The sequence below is a fragment of the Schistocerca americana genome, chromosome 3 (assembly GCF_021461395.2).
Source record: "Schistocerca americana isolate TAMUIC-IGC-003095 chromosome 3, iqSchAmer2.1, whole genome shotgun sequence".
NCBI classification, from domain to species: Eukaryota; Metazoa; Arthropoda; class Insecta; order Orthoptera; family Acrididae; genus Schistocerca; species Schistocerca americana.
In genome coordinates this window covers 349,509,925-349,532,615 of record NC_060121.1, presented here as the reverse complement: position 1 = coordinate 349,532,615, position 22,691 = coordinate 349,509,925, and the positions used below count along the sequence as shown (strand labels likewise).

At 41.0% G+C, this 22,691-nt stretch overlaps 1 protein-coding gene across 1 annotated transcript in view; it reads left to right on the top strand.

The window, feature by feature from the left end:
* The window catches only part of LOC124607513 (DNA-directed RNA polymerase III subunit RPC8), a 49,780-nt gene that overhangs the window by 6,311 nt on the left and 20,778 nt on the right, over nt 1-22,691 (top strand). The window contains exon 3 of the mRNA XM_047139904.1: nt 14,625-14,762. Within this exon, the coding sequence (XP_046995860.1) occupies nt 14,625-14,762 (138 nt within the window). The remainder of the gene's footprint in view (nt 1-14,624; nt 14,763-22,691) is intronic.

The following is a 22,691-nucleotide window of genomic DNA, read 5'->3' as shown; positions in this document are numbered from 1 at the left end:
AATTATGTGATTACTTCATTCTTTACAAGAAGTCATTTATAAGAATTGCTATTCCAAATCCATGGCAGTAAAGACGCAAATAAAATAAAAACATAAAAAATAGAAAACTTAGTCTTGGCATCAGCACAATCAAAGTCTTACTGTCTCTGTACAATGCATTGGGAATTATCTTTTATTAAGGTCACTCGGGAATTAGAAAGTGAAAAGAGCTATAACGCATTTTCTAGTATAGTTGCAAAACTCTTTAAGAAGCTCATAGTCACGTTCTCAGCTTGTTTCGTCTAGTGTGCTCATTGCCACTGTCTCAGCTTTTTCATTTGTGTGTTCTGTCCATATTTTCTATTGTGAATGAAAATTTCCAGTTCTTTATAAAGACTGAGTTTGTGACCTATATTTAATTTGTGAAGTATTATTAGATTGTCCTCTACAGTATCAAAGGAATGTTCTGTGAATGTGTGTAGCTATGGCACATTTATGGAGTGTATTGTATCAAAATGCATTAATGTGTTCTTTGAATTTGGTTTGAATGCTTCATCCAGTCTGACTGAGGCATTGATTGCATTTCAGCTAGTATAGTCTTACTATGTAATTTATTGCTGGTGGGGAAAGCAACTGTTACCTTGTATAGTTTCAATACATTAACAATTTTTATGAAATGGTAACAAAGTGAGGAAGGTATACTGTCCTGGAGTCCATCTGTTTGTTGTTCTTATTTATTTTTCTGTTTATCTTTCTCAGTAGCTACAAAGAATGCAGCAAATGCTGCCAAGGTCAGCAATAACACACAAATTGCGGTAGCACACAAGGCAAATAGTTTATTAAAAAGAGAACTCAGTGAAACAAAGTACAGTACTATTAAATCCATCAGTGACAGTAAAACACTTAAAACCATAAACAGTAATCAAGAAGAACATAAAACAGTAACAACAAAAGCAGACAAGGGCAATACATGAACAAACTTATATTGAGAAAACATTAGAATTCTTTAACAAAAACGATATTGAACAGATAAAGAAAGACCTAAAAGACAAATTTCAAGCTGAACTTAAGACTCTTAAAGAAGACTGACTTCTTACGTACTGTGAAGGAGAAATAAAGATGCATCCATGAACACAAAAACACCAAAACTGAGGTCACAGTTAAATATGTACAAGGAAGACTGTCCTGTGAGATCTGAGACCTGAAGTTAACTCTAGAAACAACCCATATAAGTTGAATCACAAACTAAAGGAGACTGTGATGAACAACTACACATTTGGAGTAAACTGCTCTGTCGAAAACAGTTATACTGTAGCAAATGAGCTACTAGACAGACAACCAAATGGTCTATCAATGGGCTCCAACATATCAGGGGCCATAGCTAACATATTCATTAACCACCTTGAGCAAAAATTATTCAGTGGCAACAGCCCATGTTTACAAGACATCAATTTTTACAAAAGATATATGGATGACACATTACTAGTAACAGAGAGGGTAAACAAACAAGGTGTTGAGGCAATAATTCAAGCATTCAGCAGTATGCCTAAGAACATTCAGTTCATTTGTAAATATGAAATTCAGAACTCGATAAACTTTTTCATCTTTGCCATTACCAGTAAAAACAGTGAACATGTGATTAGGATTTACAGAAAACCCAGAACTGCAGATGCAAATATCCATGATTCTTCATGCAACCCACTCACACACAAATTAGCAGTGAACAGTTTGATGTTGCGCAGAGCATGCAAAATGCTATTAAGCAATGAAATTGAGTCGTCAAACAGATAGCAGCTGCAAATGGTTTTTGACCTGCACTCATAGAAAAAATGCCTAAGAAAGTTAGGAAAGGAATGACCAGAAAAGAACAGCAAGCAGACAGACACCAGGATTGTATGCCATCCCTACTTTGATACCATTTCATAAGAAACTGCTAATATATTGAGACCATACAATGCTTTCTCCACTAACAAAAAGTTAGATAATAGACTGCAACCAATACAAAAACCAGTAAAGATAATTCTCCAACTCAGATGTATACAAGATAAAATGCAGTGACAAAGCTTCCGAACTAGATTCAGAGAACACATTAATGCATTTAGGAGCAACACACCCAATAAATTTGCCATAGCTTCACATATTTAGCACTCAGGACATTCCTTTGTTAACATAGAGGACAATCTAATAATACTTAACAAATTAAAACCCCCAAGGGGCTCATGGTTCTTTTTGTGAGTTCGTGCATTTCACTCAAGGGGCTCTGAGATATTGCAGCCCATTCTTCCTTCCTGGGCCGCATTTCCTTCACTGTGACCCTCGCTCCTTAACCACTGCCCCCTCCTTCCCCTCTCCGTGTTCTGATTTACATCTACGTGGCTACCCACCTCGTTCCCCGTATTCCTTGCAATTTTGTTCCTCTTGCCTTTTGTTTTTCATCCATTTTGGCATTTTTGCTTGTCCTTTGGGGTTTGACCTTCACTTCTAAATTTTCTCTATGTAGTGTGAGATATGACGTGGATACCTTTCCCCCTTTCCTTCCTCTCATCCTTCCCCAGCATAGCCCCCCTTCCATGTTGCTAGGTCACCAGCATGTGTAGCCAGTCTGTGTGGTGGGGCTGTTATGTACCCATCTGGCTGAGACCCCTGACAACACAGGGATCACACTACTGATACCTGAGCTGCTGCCTCTCCATGTATGCCAAGGAGAGTGTGCTTATCATCCTGGAACATTGGAATTCCCAGCAATGGCTGCCATGCCAGGCGGCTAGGTGGTGGCCATGGGGAGAGCCCCGGATCTGAATGGGTGGTATCAGGATGGATGCTTGGCACATAAAGTGTATCAAGCTGCAAAAAATGTGGCCATTTTCAAATGGCCACCTCTTTGAATGGTAAAGGATCATTGAAAGCTGCTTTGTGTGACATGGCAGCATTCCCTTCCTTGGCTGCACCCTGGGAGGAGGGCCAGGCTCACTGTCTTGGGATGAAACACTTTCCCTGCTACCTGGTCTGTACTAGGATGGCTGGGGACACATTCACCACCACAAAGTTGTTGTTTTTTGCAGACACTATCGAGGACAAGATGCGATCAGGCTCCCTGTTGATCAGAGCTGCTTCTGCTACCCATTCTGCAGCTCTTTGTGTTTGTGATTGCCTTGGCAACATCCCGGTGTCTATTACTCCTCACCAGTCTCTGAATATTGTCCAGAGTGTTATTTTGCATAGGGACCTCATCCTGCAAACTTAGGAGTAACTCCCGGCTAACCTCAGTGACATGGTGTTCATTCTGTTCAACGTGTACAGAAGGGTTGTAAATACGACCTCACTTATAACGGCACCTATATTCTGGCTTTTGAGAGAGATGCTCACCCAGGGAAGATCAAGGTTAAGTGTTACTCATGTGATGTGAAGCCTTACGTTGTGCCACCCATGAGGTGCTTGTGTTTTGGCCATATGTCTTCCTAAGGTGGACTCTCTTTGTGTAGGCTGTGGATACCAACTCCAGGAAGGAAGCCCCTGTGTTCCGTCACCTGTGTGTGTCAATTGTCATGACCGCAGCTCTCCACACTCACCAGATTGCCCAGCTTACAAGGGAGAAAAGAAGAACTCAGAGTACAAGACCCTTGATTGCCTATTTTATGCTGAGGCTCATCAAAATTATGACAGACTCCACCCACTGTTGATTTCTTCTACTTTTGTCTCTGTTACATCCTTTCCCCCCTCCTACCTCTTCCTTTTTCTGAACATGGACACCTTGTCGCAGTCTTCTTTGACCTACATAAGACTTTTAGGTACCCTCCATGACTTGGCCTTTCGTGCCTCCGTAAGATTTTTTATCCACGAGTTTGTATCCCTAGAATTGGCATTTCACTCAGCGCCCCTTGGATCCAAGAGAACAGTATCCCACGGGATTCTGTGTTAAGTGTCACACTCCTTCTTGTGACCATAAATGCGATAGTAACCTCTGTTAGACCTCGGGTTAACCTAGCATTTTATGTTAACAGTGTTTGCATTGTTGCATTTTCCACTCAGAAGCACCTGCTGAATGCCATCTCCAAGGCACCATTCGTCGGGTCTCTGTGTGGGCCCTTTCCCATGACTTCCAGTTTTCTCCCTCCAAAATGTTCATTATACATTTTTGCCATCGGCCGACAGTACATGCCAATCTAGAATTTTATTTAGGCAACCAGCGCCTAGATGTTGTAGCACAGTCCCATTCCTTGGGCCCTATTTTTGATAAAAAGCTGACGTGGCTGCCCCATGTTCTCCACATGAAGACTACATGCATGCGGAAGCTCTCCTTCATCTTTGCTGCACTGTGGTGTTATATAGATTAGATTATGGTTGTCGGGCTTATGGCGTAGTGGCTCCATCCAGCCTGAAACTACTTGACCCTGTTCGTCATTATGGGGCATATCTGGCTATCAGTGCCTTTTGCACTCATCTCGCCAACAGTCTCCTAGCAGAAGCAGGGATTCCCCCTATACAGCCAAGTCCTGGTTTCTATGCACTTGCCATTCGATGATTCCCTGACTATCCTGTGCACCCCGTCCTCTTTGCAAATGCAGGACATCTCCCTCCTGATACCCGCCCTCGGGTGGGATTGCTGGTTGAAATGCATCTCACTCCCCTCTGTCGGGATCTCCATCTACACTCGCTGGAATGTGCCCTGTGTATTTCCTCCTGCACCCCACCCCCTCCCCGTCCCCCTTGGATGGTGCCTAGACCATGGATTTGGACTGACCTATTCCAGGGTTCTAAGATCTCTGTTGCCCCTGTGGTCTTCAGTGTCTTGTATGTTCCATCCTAGCAGAGTTTCAGGTACTATGATCTTCTACACTGATGGTTCAAAAACGATAGGTAAGACAGGATACACTTTTACGTCTCTTACTGGCATGGAACACTGTTTACTGCCGGGATTGTGTAGTGTGTTCATAGCAGAGCTGCTAGCCATTAACAGGGCCCACCTCTTTGTTACCCAGTCCTCACTCCACAGTGTTTTAATATGTAACGACTCAGTGAGAAGCCTGCAGGCTATAGATCGACATTACTCTCGTCACCCTTTGGTCTCTGCTGTCCATGGCATTCTCTCTGCCCTTGGCCATGCCACCTGCTCAGTTGTCTTTCTGTGGGTCCCAAGTCATGTAGGCATCCCAGGGAATGAACTGGCTGACCATTTGGCTAGAGGGGCAGATACTTAACCTCCATTCCCTTTCATGGTTCCAGGTGCAGATATGCAAATACTAATCAAATCTCTCTTTACCCAAAAGTGGAATGACGTCTGGTGCACTACTGCTCTCAGTAATAAACTCCTTGCAATCAAGAAGACTATTACAGTCTTCTGCTCCTCTCAGAAGGCTTCCACTGTCTTATGCCACCTACACATGAGTCATACTCGGCGCATCCATTGTTTTCGCTTGTGTAACGAGCCACCCCCACAATGTGGTTGTGGAGCCAGACATAATGATGTCCCATATGTTTGTGGAATGTCCCCGTCTTTTGGCCCTTCATACTAAGTATAGCATTCCAGATTCCTCGTCTTTAATATTAGCAGATGATTCACGGATGGTTGAGCTGGTCCTCAGTTTCCTTCGTGAAAGTAGTTTTTATTTTCCGTTGTAAGGTTTTGTTTTCCTCCTGGAGCAGGAGCAGAGTGATTGTAGTTGTATCCCCTATTCGTGTTTTCTGGGTCTGGGACCCATGACCCCATGCGAACACTGCTCTTCTATCCTGTTTTTTCTGGTTTTTAGATTTGGCCTACTCTTTCATGTCTTCTTCTGCATTTGTTTTTAGCTTCCTTGCTTAATACTGTGACCCCTCTGATTGGATCCACCCACTTTTTGCAGGTATCTCTATATTACGCATTTAACTTCCGAATCGCAGGACTGATGACCTCAGTCCCATAATCCCACCCTTAATCAATAAATCAGTCAGTCACAAATTAAACAAAGGTCACAAACTCAACTTTATCAAGAATTGGAAATTTTTATTCAGATTGGAAAACATGGGCGGAACACACTAAATGAAAAAGCTGAGACAACGGCAGTGAGCTTCCTCAAGAGTGTTGCAGATATATTAGTTGATGCACTATAACTCTTTCCACTTTGTAATTCCTGATTGACCTTAATAAAAGATAATTCCCAAAGCAACATACCGAAACAGTAAAAATTAGATTATTTTGATACTAAGTCTGTAATTTTTTTTGTTTATTTTATTTGTCTCTTTACTCTCTTGTATTTGCAATAGTAACACTTTTAACAAGTACTGTAAAAAATGAAGCAATTTTTTAATTATTATATGTATCTATCGTCTGCAATATAAGTTAGTAATGAATAAACTATGAGGCAAGGCACTATATCTTTGATTTTTGGTTTGTTTGTATTAAAGGTTTGTGTTCTGTGAGACAAGTTAAGTTAAAATGTATGTTTATGATGAACTGCAAGGTTCTGTGAACTGGAACAGGTTGTAAATAACACTATTACTGTTTAAAATGTATAGCCTTAGTGCCATATTACACTAACAAGTGCCTGTTACACGTTTTGTAGCAAAGAGAAACCACAACAGAGAACTTGCTGCATCTAGATAGCAAAAATGCAACAAAGTATCATTGTTACATGTGAAAATGAGAGCTCAAACTCTCGATACGCACTGTGGGATGACAAAAAAAAGTGAATGATGCAGATAATTGTTTTATTTGAACTTTTATTGTCATAAATAGTTGCAGTCCCTGGAAAAAGTCCAACACGGTCGACATAAGGTACTGTCAAGCATTACCTAATGCTCCCCTGAAACCCTCACTAACATATGAACTTTTCAATTTATGTGGGTCCCATCTCGTTAGTTTTCTACTGTTGAGGTTTACACTTACTAACTAACACTCATTATTCCATATTCACTGGATAAACAAATAGTGAACAGGAAATACAGAGTCACACTGTCTAAGAGTAGTCCGGGTCTGAGGTGGTAGTTGTCATCACAAGATGGCCAGTGTAATATGTGGATCATACAGAGCACCAATGAGAACTGCCATTCCTGGTGGAGCACCGACTTATATCAGGCAAATTGGCCACAGGATCCCACCAAGGGATGAAGTGATCACCTTGAGGGCATGGCTTCTTTCTGATATTTATGTGGTGGCCATTCGCAGTTTGCAGCACTGTCAGCAGTCGCAGCACTATCAGCAGAGCAGGTGGCAAGTACGGATCGATTCCTGGCAGTTTGTTATATCATCATCTCATGTCTTAGTCAGTTATATCAACCCTCCATCGCTGAAGGCAGCACGTAGGGTTGGAAGTGTCCCCTAGGGTGCTGACTGTGATGAGGGGGTGATGGAGCAGCAGTTGGCATGGGAGCCGGGAGGGCACCCAGTGGGGCCAAGTCTGGGACAAGCTGTGTCTCTGTGTTGACATTCCCAGGACTGCCAGGAGTAGTCAGAGCTGTGCAAGGAGCGGTCACGGGATGAGGCCACCTCTGCTGGAAGTGAAACAGAGCCAAGTCCCACTCCATGACTCATGGGGCACTGAGGGCTCAGCCAAAGATAAGTGGAGCTGCTGGCTGAAGAGGTGGGAGAGGGTTAGGTGGCAAGGTGTGCAGGACTGGGGGTGCTGACTGGCAATCTGGGGCATAGCTAGTTCTGGTGGCGCTGCCAAAGATGGCCCCCTGCAGAGACCTCATACATTCAGTGACTGTGAATGCTGTGGACTGTAGCATTAGCCCAGGATGGCCAGGTCCCAACAATCATGCCCATACTGGGGTACTCAGCTGGAACCAGTGATGGACCCGAGGCAAGAGGCGGCTGGTGGAGATAGCAGTGTAGGGCGAGTCCATGGCGCCCACCTATTTAGTAACTCAGCAGACCTTGTCTGTGGAAGCATAATTCACCATGGTCAACATCTTCTCTTTGAAAGTCCACACCATCCTTTCTGCCTCTCCATAGGATTTGGGTGGAATGGGGCGGTTGGCAGCCATGGGATCACTTGGATCCCGCAGAAACAGATAAACTGGGGGCCATTATCCGAAATGATGGCCAATGGAAGATCGTCGATAACAAGGATATGAGGCAAAGTCCAAATAATATTTGCCACCGTAGCAGAGAGGAGTGGGTGGATATAAGGAAATTTGCTGGATGAGCTGACTGCAGTGAGCCACATCCAATGCAAATAGGGACTGACAGTCAGTGTGAAGGATCTCCAGGAGTTCTGTCTGGAGCCAGGGTGAAAAAACCTTGGGGGAAACTGACTGATGGTGGGCACACGTGGTACAGGACTGAACTATCAAACTGATATAAATCCTGTTGTCTGACTGATAGGCGTGCTGACAGGTCATCTGCTTCATATGCAGAACACAACAGGAGATTGAGGACCTTGGGGTGCAGAGCTTGTGGGATAATGACCTAAGGCCAGTCTTAGGGCAATCTCCAATGCCAAACATGCAAAATACACTGGACAATCGAATGGACTGTGGGGTCCACTCAAGTCTATGCTCTGACCACTGACGCATCAATGGGGAACTCCTGAAGGGCCAATGATGAGCCAGTCTCGTTAAAAAATGATGAGTTCATGAGAGCATCAAACGGGATCCAAGCCAGCCGGCAGACAGGACCGTGTTGGTGTTTACATGGCGATCGGATGGTTTGTAGCAGATGTCATATGTATATGTCGACTGAAACAATGCTCAACGCTGAAGCCTTTGTTCTGTTTTATCCAGGAGTCTGGTCCAAAGACCAGACAATGCATGTAACAGCTTGCAGTCTGTGATCAATAGAAAATTCACCCTGTACAGATAGATATGGAATGTCTTCGCTGCACACACAATAGCTAACAACTATTTCTCTGTCTGCGAGTAGTTGTACTGAGCTTGGGTGAGAGTTTTGGGTGTTCAGATTGGGATCTCAGTGGGAGAGCACTGCGCCGACTCCATGCTGTGAGACATCAGTGGTGAGGAAAGGGACTTTCCTGGCAAATACAGGATGAGGCACGTTGCTGATTGCGGAGACTACTTTAGTGTGAGAAATGCTGCCTCACAACGCAGGTGACCACACAAAGTTAACCCCCTTCTTTGCAGGGAGTTAAGGGGGGGGGGGGTGGTTGAGCTTGGTGACATGGGGGATAAAACAACCATAATAGCTAATTTTCACCAGAAAGGACTGTAGTTCTTTCACAGAGTGGGGGTGTGGCATGTTGTCAATGGCCTGTAAGTGGTCTCTAGTCAGGCGGATGCCTTGTTTGCAGAGGAGGAAACCAAGGTGCTCCACTGAGGGCTGGAAAACTGTACATGTACTGATGTTACGTTTCAGGCGCTCAGCCAATAAGTGTGAAAACAAGGAGTGATTATTCTGGAGGTGTCTGGCCGTAGGTGTCCCTGTCACAATGATGTCATCTAAATAATTGCCACATGAGGGATTCCCTGAATCAGTTGTTCCAAGAAACATTGAAAAACAGCTGGGGCACTAGTGATTCCAAATGGAAGCTGGTTATACTGTTACAAGCCAATGGGCATATTAAGCACCAGCAGGTCGCAGAAAATTGGATATGATGGCAGTCATCAGATCGGTCTTCATGTAACAGTCTCTATTCTGTAGCCTGGAGAACAGGTCCTCTGGCTGTGGAGTTGGTAAAGAATCTACAATCAACTGATCGTTCACAGCCTGAGAGAGCCATCCATTTCTTTTTTTTTCCAATAATGAGAGGAGAAGCCCACTGACTGGGAGAAAATTGGGGGACAATATCGAATGTGACCAACCTGTCCAGTTCCACCTTCACCGTCTCCTGGAGGATGTGAGGCAATGAGTGCTCATACAAAGTGCGGGGCTGGGTGCTCTCATGCAAAGTGCAGGCCTGAACCTTGCTTCAAGTGAAGGTGTACCTCAGCAGATGCCACCTGAGCCAGACCTGGAGAAAATAATTCTGAAAAGGGGTCATAAAGTTTTTGATGCCTTGAAACAGAATATCAGGGATACCAAACACGCACCTTCAGAAATGGAAAACCCAAATTTCTTGAAGGCATCCAACCCAAAAATGTTTTCCACTGTGACAGAAGAAACCACCAAAAATGAAAGCACATTGGACACGTTTTTATATGAGACTTTTGTCAAAAACACACCTTGCACCGGAATTTCATGACTGCTTTAGACCATGTGTACAGTGGAGGAGATCCTAGCATCATACAGGTAGAAATGTTGATCAGAGGAGAAGATGTGCCAGTATCCACTAGAAAAAGTCCAGTCCAACCCATCATGTACAGTGTGAGTAGGTACTTGGTGGGTTTTTCTGATGTCAGGTTAAGCACGGTGTTAGTGGTATGAATGGTGTCAGTCGGAAAAGAAGACAGTATGTGCATGGCTTCGACATCACTAAGCCACTGTGCAGGCATGGCGCAGCACATGGAAGTAGTTGACGATGAATGCCACAGACAAAACAGATAGCCAACCAGCATGGGCAGGGCAGGCTCAAAGAAACACTGAGGGCATAATGGAAGATGACACTGATCCATAATGGAAGACGACACTGACCCATGTGCTTGTCAGACAAGGAGACACAGCCTCCAGAGGGGGGAAAAAAAACAAAAAAAAAAAAAACACCTGTGACTGGGAAATCTGATGTGTTGTTGTCCAACGTGGAATGACTGTGGGGAACACATTGATTACTCGTAATGCCAGACCATACTTTCCTGATGTGTGCTCATGACGTGTGTAGTGCTGACCCGCCAATCATGGCCACTGTGGCAAAACAAGACTCCCCTCTACAGTCTGGGTACTGTGAGAGTTCAAAAGCCATAGCAGTTTTAAGAATTTCATTCAAATAAGGGTCTGCATGGTACATAGCTTGTGCATGCACTTCCCTATCTGGTGCAAATTGAAGGAGGGGATCCCTATCATAGAATCAGCATACGAACAATAAAAAACATTTTCAGACCAGTTGAAAGCATGACAGCAACAACTAAGGTCATGAAGCTCAGTGACCAAATCCTTATTCAATTCCAGCAGCAGCAACCTCCACTGCTGATAGAATTGCAACCTAGCACATGCCACTAGAAACTGGCTTCTGCAGTGGTCTGACAACAGAGTGCAAATATCGAGAAATGACAAAGTATCGAGATGCTCTGTAAGAGACAACTTGTGGAGCAAAGCTATCACATCTTGAGATGACCATGACACGAAAAAGAAGTTTGCTTCAAATCGGTGTTGGTTACCTAGTGTATTGTGAAAGGATGGTTGAGGTGCTGTAAATATTTGTCCCACTGGTCAGAAGAAGGAAATAGAGAAACAGCTGGGGGGGGGGGGGGGGGGGTAGTAAGCGTCTCCCACAGGGAGATGCTTGATAAGAAATAATAAGACACAGGTAAACAAGAACAAGGATTTATAAGGACCACAGTAAGGAGATTTAATAACCTAGGAAAACTCTTCTCAGTTAAAAAAAATACAGCTTTTCAGACACTAACAAGTGTATGCCTGGAACACACTGTGAATGAATGTAGTAGGATGTGAAGACTATGCCACTGATAATCCCTAACACTGGAGATTGAGCATTTGATGTAATTGGCTGTCAGGTACATCTTGGGATATCGCTGGAGAGTCGTAGGTCCTGCTGCAGTGTCTTCCGATCGGGCTCTGACTGATGGACTGTGAAGAGCCAATGCATGAATCAGCCCAGAGCTCTGGTGGAATGAGCCGCCAATGTGTTAGCTTGCACTGCCCTATGTAACCAGGGCACGGAGGAATTCGTGCTGATCCAGTTCAGGCAATGCTTTGTACATGTGCAAACCCATGATGCTTCAGGGTTTGCGGTGTTGGTGATACCTTTAGGCGAATTGTGGATCACAGCAACAACAGACTGCTGATGCTCTTGCTCCATTAACTGCCAGTCCAACTGACACTGGTCCTGTTAGGCCAGCCGCTACTGCAGCAGTTGTGGGTCCAAGATGGCAGAGTAATCGTAGCACAGCAGGCCCAAAAAGTCTCATTGCCTGTTGCCCCTGTTGTGGTTTACATTTACTAAATCTCTTTGTTTTGTATTAGCTGGATAAACTAATGGTGAACAAGAATCACACAGTCCAAGAGTACTCTTGACCCGAAGTAGTAGTTGTTATCAGAAGGCAGTCAGTGTAATATGCAGGTCATACAGAGCCCCAACAAGAACTACAGTTGCCAGTAGAGTGCTTGTTATATCAGGCAGCTTGGCCATGGGATCCTACCAGGTGACATGGCGATTGTCTTAATGGCATAGCTTCCTTCCACCATTTGTCCTCTGGCAGCCACTCACAGTGCCATCAGAGTTGCGGATGGCAACATTGGATTGATTTTGGACAGTTGTGATAACTCCAACTTGCTGTCAGAGTGCATTGCATCATCTACCTCTTTGCAGTTTCTTCAGTTTTAATGTGCAGTTTATAACCAGTAAATTTTAGTCAGCTCACACCTGTCTCTGAAGATGTCTTTTGGTATAAAATCTGTTTTACCTTTGTGTACTCAAACTGAAACCTTTTTGTGTCTCTAGGTCTCTTCCATGTATACAACCTTTCATGATTCTTACACTTAATGTTTGTAATGATTAAATTATCCACTGTGCAAAATTCTACATGTTAGCTTCCCTGTCATTAATTTCCTCCCAATCCATGCCATCCTACAATTTTTCCTTCTCTTCCTTCCTACTTTCTACTCCTACTCCTGCATTACTACCTATTTTTCCTGCCAAGGCACTTCACTAATTCTTGCTATATGTTATTTAGACCTATCCATTTCCCTTCTTGAATTTTCTAGCCCACCTGCCCAATTATAGGATCTAATATTCCAAATGCTCCCGAGTGTAGTCTCTGCCCAGAGATCTGAAGGGGGGGGGGGGGGGGCTATTTTACCTCTGGAATATTTTATCTGTGAGGATGCCATTATGATTAAGCCACACAGCAGATGTGCATGCCCTCAGAAAAAATTACAGCTGTCATTCCCCCCCTTTTTTTTAGCTGTTTGCAGTACTAAAATAGCTGGGTCATATCAGCAACTATTAAAAGGCTGCTGCCCCTCATCAGGAATCACTGACAACAACAGACCTGTCTGGCCTTTCCACAGACACCCCTCCATTCTGTTGTGGTTGTTATTGTGGTACAGTTTTCTGTATTGCTGAGGTATGCAAGTCATGAAGTCCATGGTTCTTTGTGGTGTGTGTTTGGGGTGATACTTATTTTAACTAAAAATAGAATTATTGTAGCACATATTTAAAATAAAAACTGTGTGCAGTGTTGGGCTTCCTCCATGAAATGTTGATAATGACCGTTGGGAATCGGTTAGAAATGAAGTGTGAGAAAAAGGAGGGGTCATTGGAAGGAATTATGATCATATGTTGCTCATTTCAGGCTTTAATGGTGTTCTGTTACAGACAAAATGGCAATTTTCAAGTTAGCTACCAATTGAATTTAGTGCCCTTTCATATTTCTTGCTGCAGGATAACACTAGCTAAGCATTTTGGCAGATTCTTTTAGTAGTACCCACTTTCAGCTCTGTTTTTTTTCTTTCTTTTTTTAAAAGTTGGTAGACATCAGTTGAGGCCCAGTCATTTATATTATAATCAGGAAGAGAGCTGCGAAGACACACACACACACACACACACACACACACACACACACACACACACACACACAAAACTATAAACAGCCTGTGGAAGCATGTTTTATTGCTACAGATTTAGATGGACTGTACTGGTCCACAGTGAATTTTTTGCAGAAACCAAAGTAGACGATCTTTATAGATTTCTATGCTCTGAACATGAATATTATGATTAAAATTGCCTCCTAGCTCAGACGTACTTTAAGTTGGGATTTCACATATATTGCTACTGTATTCCATTGGACATCCAACTTACCCATAGTCCACCATCCTGTGTACCACTGTTCCATGACAGAAATGTCACTGTGATACTGCTCACCATGCTCATCACTGAATGCACCACAGTTCTCTGTGAAGACATCAAGGTGGAAGTAAAGGAAGTGCATCTTCAGGGTTATGTTGCAGCTAATGACCTTATAAACATGAATGAGTTTGTCCAAAAGGTCCCTGTAGTTTTGAGCAGTCCTGTATCCTAAGAACAGTGTTGTCACATTATGAAAACAATGCAACACATGCAGCTGATCAGGTGTTAGAGTGGGCTTGAAGTGTGTGCTCCCAACAGCTGGCGTATCAGTGGACCAATGAATATCCCCCATGTAATCTTCTCTGTGTTAAAGTCATGCAAACATCTTACATAATTATTGAAATGCTGCTTCTTTCCTGTACAAAGCTTGAACAAATGCTATAATGAGTCCCAACTTACGTGTGCAATGGTGGGGGAACAATTTTGTTTGAATTCTCCAGAGGTTCTTCTCTGTTGGCCATGATTTTCCCTCGTCCTCATGACAGGTGGCTCTCTCACAACATGAGGTCTGAGTGACATGCATTTTCTTTCCAACCTTTCCTCTGTAAGGAATGAACCAACACATTCAAAACCTAGATTGGTTTTTGCTACTTTTTTACGTATCTATCAGCATGTGCTTGGAATTTCAGGTCCCAGAGGCAGGTGCTGTACAATATTCTCCTTTTTGTCATTTTACTGTTGTTTCCAGTGATTTCCTTAATGACAAAAATAATGTAGTTTTGTGTTCTAATCATTTATTTGTTTCAGTTACACTTGGGTTTTTTGATGATATAATTATTCCACCAGCATCGTTACAGCATCCGTCAAGGTTTGACGAAACAGAACAAGCCTGGGTTTGGATATATGACACTGATGGTGACACACATGATTTGTTTATGGATCCAGGTAATATTGGTATCACAGCATGAAGCATTTTTTTTTATAGAAGACAGTACCCTTTTTATGTTTATGTTTATTAATTGCTTTTATTGGCAAGTGACATGAAGCCTTATTCACATAATTTTTTATGTGTATGAATATTGGAACATTGTTTGTAATGACCATAGGTAAAGAGTCCTTGCTTAGCTTGTCTAATTTCAGGCCAAAGGATTACTGGAAATTTGTCTGTTATTTTCAAACATAACAGGCTCACTTCCCTCAACAGAAAAAGCCCATGCTCCCTCGTACTCATTCCCTCCTCATTGTGATTTTAACTTGGAATGGTTTGTTTATTGTTTATTCCATGGGTCACATGCATAACATTTCATTGTGGCATATTTCATTGGGGTGTTGCCTTCCTAGAAGTAATTGCCTGTGTCATTGTAGCTACTTCTGCAAGACTACCATTTTCAGTTTCCTAATTTTTCAGCCAGTCTATCCAAAACAGCATGTTAGTAGTTAGTCTAATTCTTGTTCAGCGCAGTATCCCAGTCCAGTTTCCATTCTTGTTTTCAAACAAACTACTGACACTTGTCAGTTCAATTACTTCTATAATATACACTGTTAGTGTCATTATATTATGTGTATTTAGCATAATAATCCATGCTTTTACACACATGGAACTGTGCTCCTTCAGTCCTAATGAAAAGACTATTGTTTTGCTTACTATATTCCATTAGAAACTCTTTAGATGTTGCTAAGTCCAACTATTTTACAGTGTACTATCTGTTAGAGGCATAAGTCGATTTTAATCTGTGTAACTCCGTGTTCATGTGTTGTAAACATAGTCAGAAGTTTTCAGCATGCTTGTTTGAGACAATTAGAAACACTTTAGATATGCTTAAGTGTCAGGGTCATCTGTAGAAACCATCATCAAAAATGGGCCAAGTTTTAAAAAATTCTGGAAAGTTGCAGGTCCAATATAATACTTGATAGAGCGTGTTTGCTAAAACTAAATACTCAATACCTGTAAAGTTCAGGAAGTAATCTATATGTGTATCAGAAGGTACTTGAATTGGAAGTCATATGTTTTTTGCCGTAGATAAGAAATGTAAGACTGAAATTTGTAGTTGTAACCTTCTGTTTGCAGCCTGACATTTTCCCCAGAAGTAACTGTAAATTTAAGACCTAACCTCCGTGTAAAGTCACAGTAGTTGCAAAATACTGTAATTACTCAGGAGGTAAGTGAGGAAACTGTAATTGGTAGGTGAGACAAAATTCTGTAAAATAGTTCTAAAAGCTTCTCATTCTTAATGGAAATTCATTAGCGGTTGATGAGAAGCGAACATAAATTGCCTAGCAGTTTAAGGGAGTTAAGGTTGGAGTAACAACTATCACCAAGCTATAAAGAACCCCTTCAAGAAGTAGAACACTACAGCCAGCTAAATTGTCACACCTGAAAAAGAGGCAGAAATATTTGCTTTGTATAGGAAGTTACAGAGCAACTGCAGCAAGATGAATAGTTGATCAAGCACTTGTCGAAATGTATATTTAATACAGTTACTGAAAATTACAGAAATGCACCACTGTGTTAAGAAGTGTCTGATATAAAAGCATCGATATAAAGCAAAGTGCAGAAGGCAGAGAGCAGTATTAACAGATCCACACTTTGCAGTACATAAAACCTTCAGTTCAGTGGTTACTACAGCTGTCCTACCAGAGAAGTTACATGAAATATTTTAGTAATTTGTAACAACTGGTGGTAGCACAAAATGTAGGGCCCAGGCACAGCATAATTAAAGCCAAAATAGCACACTGTCTTTTAAAATGTTTATTCATAATGAAAGGGTAACAATTTTCATTTCAATGTCATACCATTTATTTGGTATCCAGCAGGATTTCTGTTAACGCTAGGTACAACAAAACCCAAAATTTATTATTTACAATTTACCCTAAAAACTACTAATGTAAATAATCAACTGGATTCTGTACTGAATCAGTGCCCCTTCACAATTAGCACATGGCAACATGTAATATTTAGTCCAACTTGTGACTGAATGAGGATTTAGGTGTTATAGGGCTATAAATGTACCTGCTGTGTGTGAACCACCTGTCAGTTAAGGTTGCTACATCTTGATCATCCTGCCAGTATTTGTAAAATTGTTTAAAAATGTTTAACATTGTAGGACCTTCCTGTTAACAAAGTGTTAAGGTGACTCTAGAAAACATGCCTTTGTGTATGAATGGTAACCTTTTCTATTCAGGAGGTATTTCAACTTCATTTTTGATTTGTGTTGTGGCTACAAAATCAACGTGCCTTCTGTATCAAGTGTTGGCTTTCTGCTCTTTTATTCAGCACTAAACTCTAGTAGACATGACAGTTTGGTGGAGATACCAGCTGCTTTGGAACTTCAGCTAAACTTTTGAAGCAGTTGGGGTACAAAAAAATCAATCATTAAAGAAGGCAGGAATCTGAACCCAAACTGTACATTTCCGTTTTGTTCGATCTGTGTAGAGACAGAGACAAGTGGATATGAAAATAATGGTGAGCCAGTTTCCACAGCAGGCGTCAATCTTCTTTTGAAAATGATAGTTTAGAGAATTTGTTGTCACTTCAGACAGATGTTAGGATGATACTGTGTATTTTGCCAACATTTCCTTTTATTTGAAGTACAACTAGATTACTACCAAGAGCTGTTGATAAACTTTCTTCGTTGAACAAACAGTTTCCACCCATGGACCATTTTCTGTTTCATAAAAGCATTTACAGGATACTAGACAATATAAAATCAGTAGGGTAATGAAATCCATAAATTCATCACTGTTGTCACATAATAATATAAATAACATGAATGAGTGCACTGTCAACATCTTCATCTACACGTACATCTACATGGATATTCTGCAAATCATATTTAAGTGACTGACAGAGGGTTAATCAAACCACCTTCAAATAATTCTCTATTATTCCAATTTCGTACAGCGCGCAGAGAAAATGAACACCTATATCTTTCCGTGCGAGCTCCGATTCCCCATATTTTTTTATGATGATTGTTTCTCCCTATGTAGGACAGTGTCAAAAAAGTATTTTCGCATTCGGAGGAGAAAATTGGTGATTGAAATTTTGTGAAAAGATTCTGCCACAACGAAAAACACCTTTGTTTTAATGATGTACGCCCCACACCTTGTGTCATGTCAGTGACACTCTCTCCCCTTCTTTGAACGTGCTGCCCTTCTTTGAACTTTCTCAATGTACTCCATGAATACTATCTGGTAAGGATCCCACACCGTGCAATAGTATTCTAAAAGAGGACGGACAAGTGCAGTGTAGGCAGTCTGTTTAGTAGATCTGTTACATTTTCTAAATGTCCTTTCAGTAAAAACAGTCTTGGATTAGCCTTCCCCCACAACATTTTCTGTGTGTTCCTTCCAGTTTAAAGTGTTCATAATTGTAATTCCTAGGTGTTTAGTTGAATGTACGGCCTTTAGATTTGACTGATTTAACGTGTAACCAAAGTTTAATGGATTCGTTTTAGCACTGGATGACCTCACACTTTTCGTTATTTAGATTCAATTGCCAATTGTTGCGCCATATGGATATCTTTTCTAAATTGTTTTGCAATTTGTTTTGATCTTCTGATGACTTTACCAGTCGATAAATGACAGCATCATCTGCAAACAATGTAACACAGCTGCTCAGATTGTCTCCTAAATCGTTTATCTAGATAAGGAACAGCAAAGGGCCTATAACACTACCTTGGGGAATGCCAGAAATCACATCTGTTTTACTTGATGACTCTCCGTCAATTACTACAAACTGTGATGTCCCTGACAGGAAATCACAAATCCAGTCACATGACTGAGACGAGCAATTTCACCACAAGCCACTTGTGTGGTACAGTGTCAAAAGCCGTCTGGAAATCTAGAAGTATGGAATCAATTTGAAATCCCTTGTCAACACTTCATGTGAGTGAAGAGCTAGTTGTGTTTCACAATAATGATGTTTTCTAAGTCCGTATTGACTGAGTGTCAATAGACCATTCTCTTCAAGGTAATTGATAATTTTCGAACACAATATAAGTTCCACAATCCTGCTTCATATTGACGTTAATGATATGGACCTGTGGATTATTACTACTACCTTTCTTAAGTATTGGGGTGATCTGTGCAACTTTTCAGTCTTTGGGTACGGATCTTTCGTCGAGCGAACGGTTGTATATGATTGTTAAGTATGCAGATAATGCATCAGCATACTCTGAAAGGAACCCAACTGGCATACAGTCTCTCTCAGAAGACTGGCTTTTGTTAAGTGATTTAAGTTGCTTCAGTACTCCGAGGATATCTACTTCTACGTTACTCGTGTTGGGAACTGTTCTTGATTCGAATTCTGGAATATTTACTTCATCTTCTTTGGTGAAGGAATTTCGGAAGGCTGTGTTTAGTAACTCTGCTTTGGCAACACTGTCATCTATAGTATTTCCATTGCTATAGTGCAGAGAAGGCATTGATTGCATCTTGCCACTAGCATACTTCACATGCGACGAGAATCTGTTTGGACTTTTTGCCAGGTTTTGAGACAAAGTTTCACAATCATGGAAGACTGCCAGAATGTGGCATTCCTTGTTACATAAATAGTAAGAGAAGAGAGACAGGAGTGTCTGATGGCTCTGAAAGTCAAATCCAGATGACAAGAGTGGACAGAGATTGTTCAAGAATAGGTGTATGAATTTCAGCACCCATCTGTACCACAAAGCAGACTCAACATGTGATTAGCTTCCTAGCTTTTACTGCAAACGTGAAACAGTAGCCAAGTCACCCAGCGGCTTGTGCACCGAAAGCTCTATTACAAATTCGATTGTCATGGAGAACTGATATTTAGAGAACAGCAAACAATGTGTAGGGTTCCAGAATGAATTTTCACACTCTAGTGATGTGTAAGCTGTTTGAAAACTTCATAGGAGATTAAAATTTTGTCATACTGGGACTCAAACCTAGGCTGTGAGTAAATCATTTCTCTGGAATATCCTTTCTTCTAGGAGTGCAAGTCTTGCAAGGTATGCAAAATTTCTGTGAAGTTTGGGAAACGGGGGAGAGGCTTGTGAGTTATATCGTGATAGACTAGTCGGTAAGACCATTGTGCATGAACGGCAAGGTTTAAGTCTGGTGCACAGTTTTAATATGCTAGGATGTTTGAGCACATAGGGTTTCAGTCAAGCCTGGAGGTGTGCTCAGATATCCTAACAGTTAGTAATATCTCCTTGCTTCCAGTTCTTTTAATTGCAAGTAGTTTATATATTATGTTATCTTACCATCACCCCCACCCCCTAGATTCCCTTTCTGCTTTGTACCAGTTTCTATAGTAGAGTCAACGAAAGATGATCTGTGACAGCTAGCAGCACTGTTGCCAGCTTTTAGCTGTGAAATGCAAATAGCTTCTGGCAAAAAACAGTAGTTGTCTATAGAGCTGTGACAACACTAAGGCATTGCATGATGGGATGAAGTATGTGTGTGAAGCAGCCACACCGAACCCACTGCTACTGTCAGGGATCTTCTTTTGCTGACTCTCCTATAACTGGTTCTCATTTCTCTTGCTCTTTATCTTTACTTCTTACACTGTTCTAGTCTCATATCTTTTCTTACCAGTGAACCGTGTTTGACCTCTGATGCCCCAACTTGCATGATGGTCTCCCCATGTCCTCACTACAAATGTCTCCCCCTCAACCTGGGTTTTGTATGACCTGCCACCCCTTTACAATCTTCTCCAACCTACCCCTCTTTTTCTCTATGAGGAAGGAACTAAAAGCTCTGAAAATATAGTTGCACATTTTTTTTACCCTACATTTAAATGTATCTATCACTGCTTCTTGGTAATACACACTCGGGACTAATCACTGACCGGTCATTGTGTCGTTTTAGGCTATATCTGTTTTGAACACCAAACCAGTTGATACAGTGAAGACTTAAATGGACAGTGTTTGCTTATATTTAAACTTCCTCTCTGAGATGCCGTGATTTATGTATAAAATTGTGCCAGTTGAAGATGTCTGTTGCATGTGGGCATGAAATGCTAGTAAATAGTTTTGTACTGAGTCCCATCTTGGTGGTCCAGTGTTCCATTCCCAGACTAAGACTCCAAAGGTCACAGTTTCAATTCCCGACCAGTCCTAGGACTTTTATGTGTCACTTATCACTTGTTTCATGTCTGGCAACATTGTTAATTTGAAATATGCCACGATGCACTTAGATCCAGAGTCTATGTCAAAGTGTAGGACCCTCTGTAAGAGTCGTGAAATCATGTTGATGGCCGGTGGGAGGCAGTGACATACCAAGTACGCCAAATAAAGTGCTGTGGTGTTAAAACCAATTTTGGATTAATTACAACATTTACATTGACCTTGGTCTGTCAGACAGAAAATTTTAACAGAAATGAAACAGACTGCTATTGGTTGCAGAATCTTCTGTTACCATACAGAACCATCCCATCCAACTGATGGGGCACTCCAGCTTGATGCACCTGAGAGTGTCTAATAACAAGTTCAGAATAGTTTAGTTTATAGCTTGAAGGCAAAGAACATGACTTCTAGATAACTACACTGACAATTCTGCTCTTGTTTAATAAGAGACTTGAAAATTAATAAGTCTTTGAAAAAAGTTGAATATCACAAATCGAATGCATTTATAAAGCAGAAAATTGAGATGAGAAGATTATTTAATAATATCATTACAAAAATAAAACCAAAATCAACAGGAGTTTAATTTTGAAATGCAAAATTTTTGGGGCTCCTTCTCTATTTTTACACCACACAATTGAAAAGTCTGGTCAATATAAATAAAAGAACATATATCTGTTTCTCAAAGTGCAGATAATGTGATTGTATGCTGCAATCATAAAAAAAACATTTTGACAGACTTACGCTTAAGACTGTTGTAATCTAGATACGAAAAAGATTGTTATCTTTTTGTGGATAGTGTGTACAAACCTCACAATGGCAATGTAACCTCTCTCTTGCTTCTTCCTTCTTTTTTTTTCTTATATTTCAGTTAATGTAAATGCAGTGTCAGTGTATATGTAAGAATATATAGCCTACAGTTGCAGGTTAACTTTATCGTTTGCCTAGGTTTCAATGTTAGTAATAATGTCTTCTTCAGAACATAAAATATTATTTAAATGTTTGCCTAAAACAGGCCATGTCCTAAGTCAACTTTATAAAACAGGTGCATGACCATAAGGCATGTTTTAGGCAAACATTTAAATAATATTTTATGTTCTGAAGAAGACATTATTACTAACATTGAAACCTAGGTAAACGATAAAGTTAACCTGCAACTGTAGGCTGTATATTCTTATACAAACCATATCAGTTGCTGTCGCTGCATAAAAATGTTAAAAATTATGAGTGTCAATGTACTAATCTTAGCCTTTCCCTTGAATATAGTCCAGACTGTCAGGTTTCTGGCTACATGCAATGCTCAGCACCTTTTAACTGATAATTATTATTGACATCACTGATACCAGGGGCATAATTATGTGATAGTTGGAACTGAAATTAAAACTGTACCTTTAAGGTACTGTGTCACTGTAAAATCAAGCTTGTTTCGTTTCTAATTTTTTTCTCTCTTTCTGTATGATGAGAATTTGTTTAAGAAACCGCTATGTGAGTGCAATGAGGAGTGTAAGTTTACAGGGTTATGACAGAAATAACTCCATAAATTATTGCTTTGTCTTGCTTGGAATTGCAAAACTCAGTTACAATCTGTAAATTTTCTGAAGGCTGGGAAACAATTACTTTCATTAAATATTGTGATCTATATGCAATTATATGATTAAATTTTAACATTTAAACAATAGGTAGAAATGTGGAGCAACCTTAAATATTCAGGCTTAATATTTAATGAATGTGAAAAAGTAATACATTACAACAGTTAGACACGTAAAAGATTTTAGAGGTCTTTTTG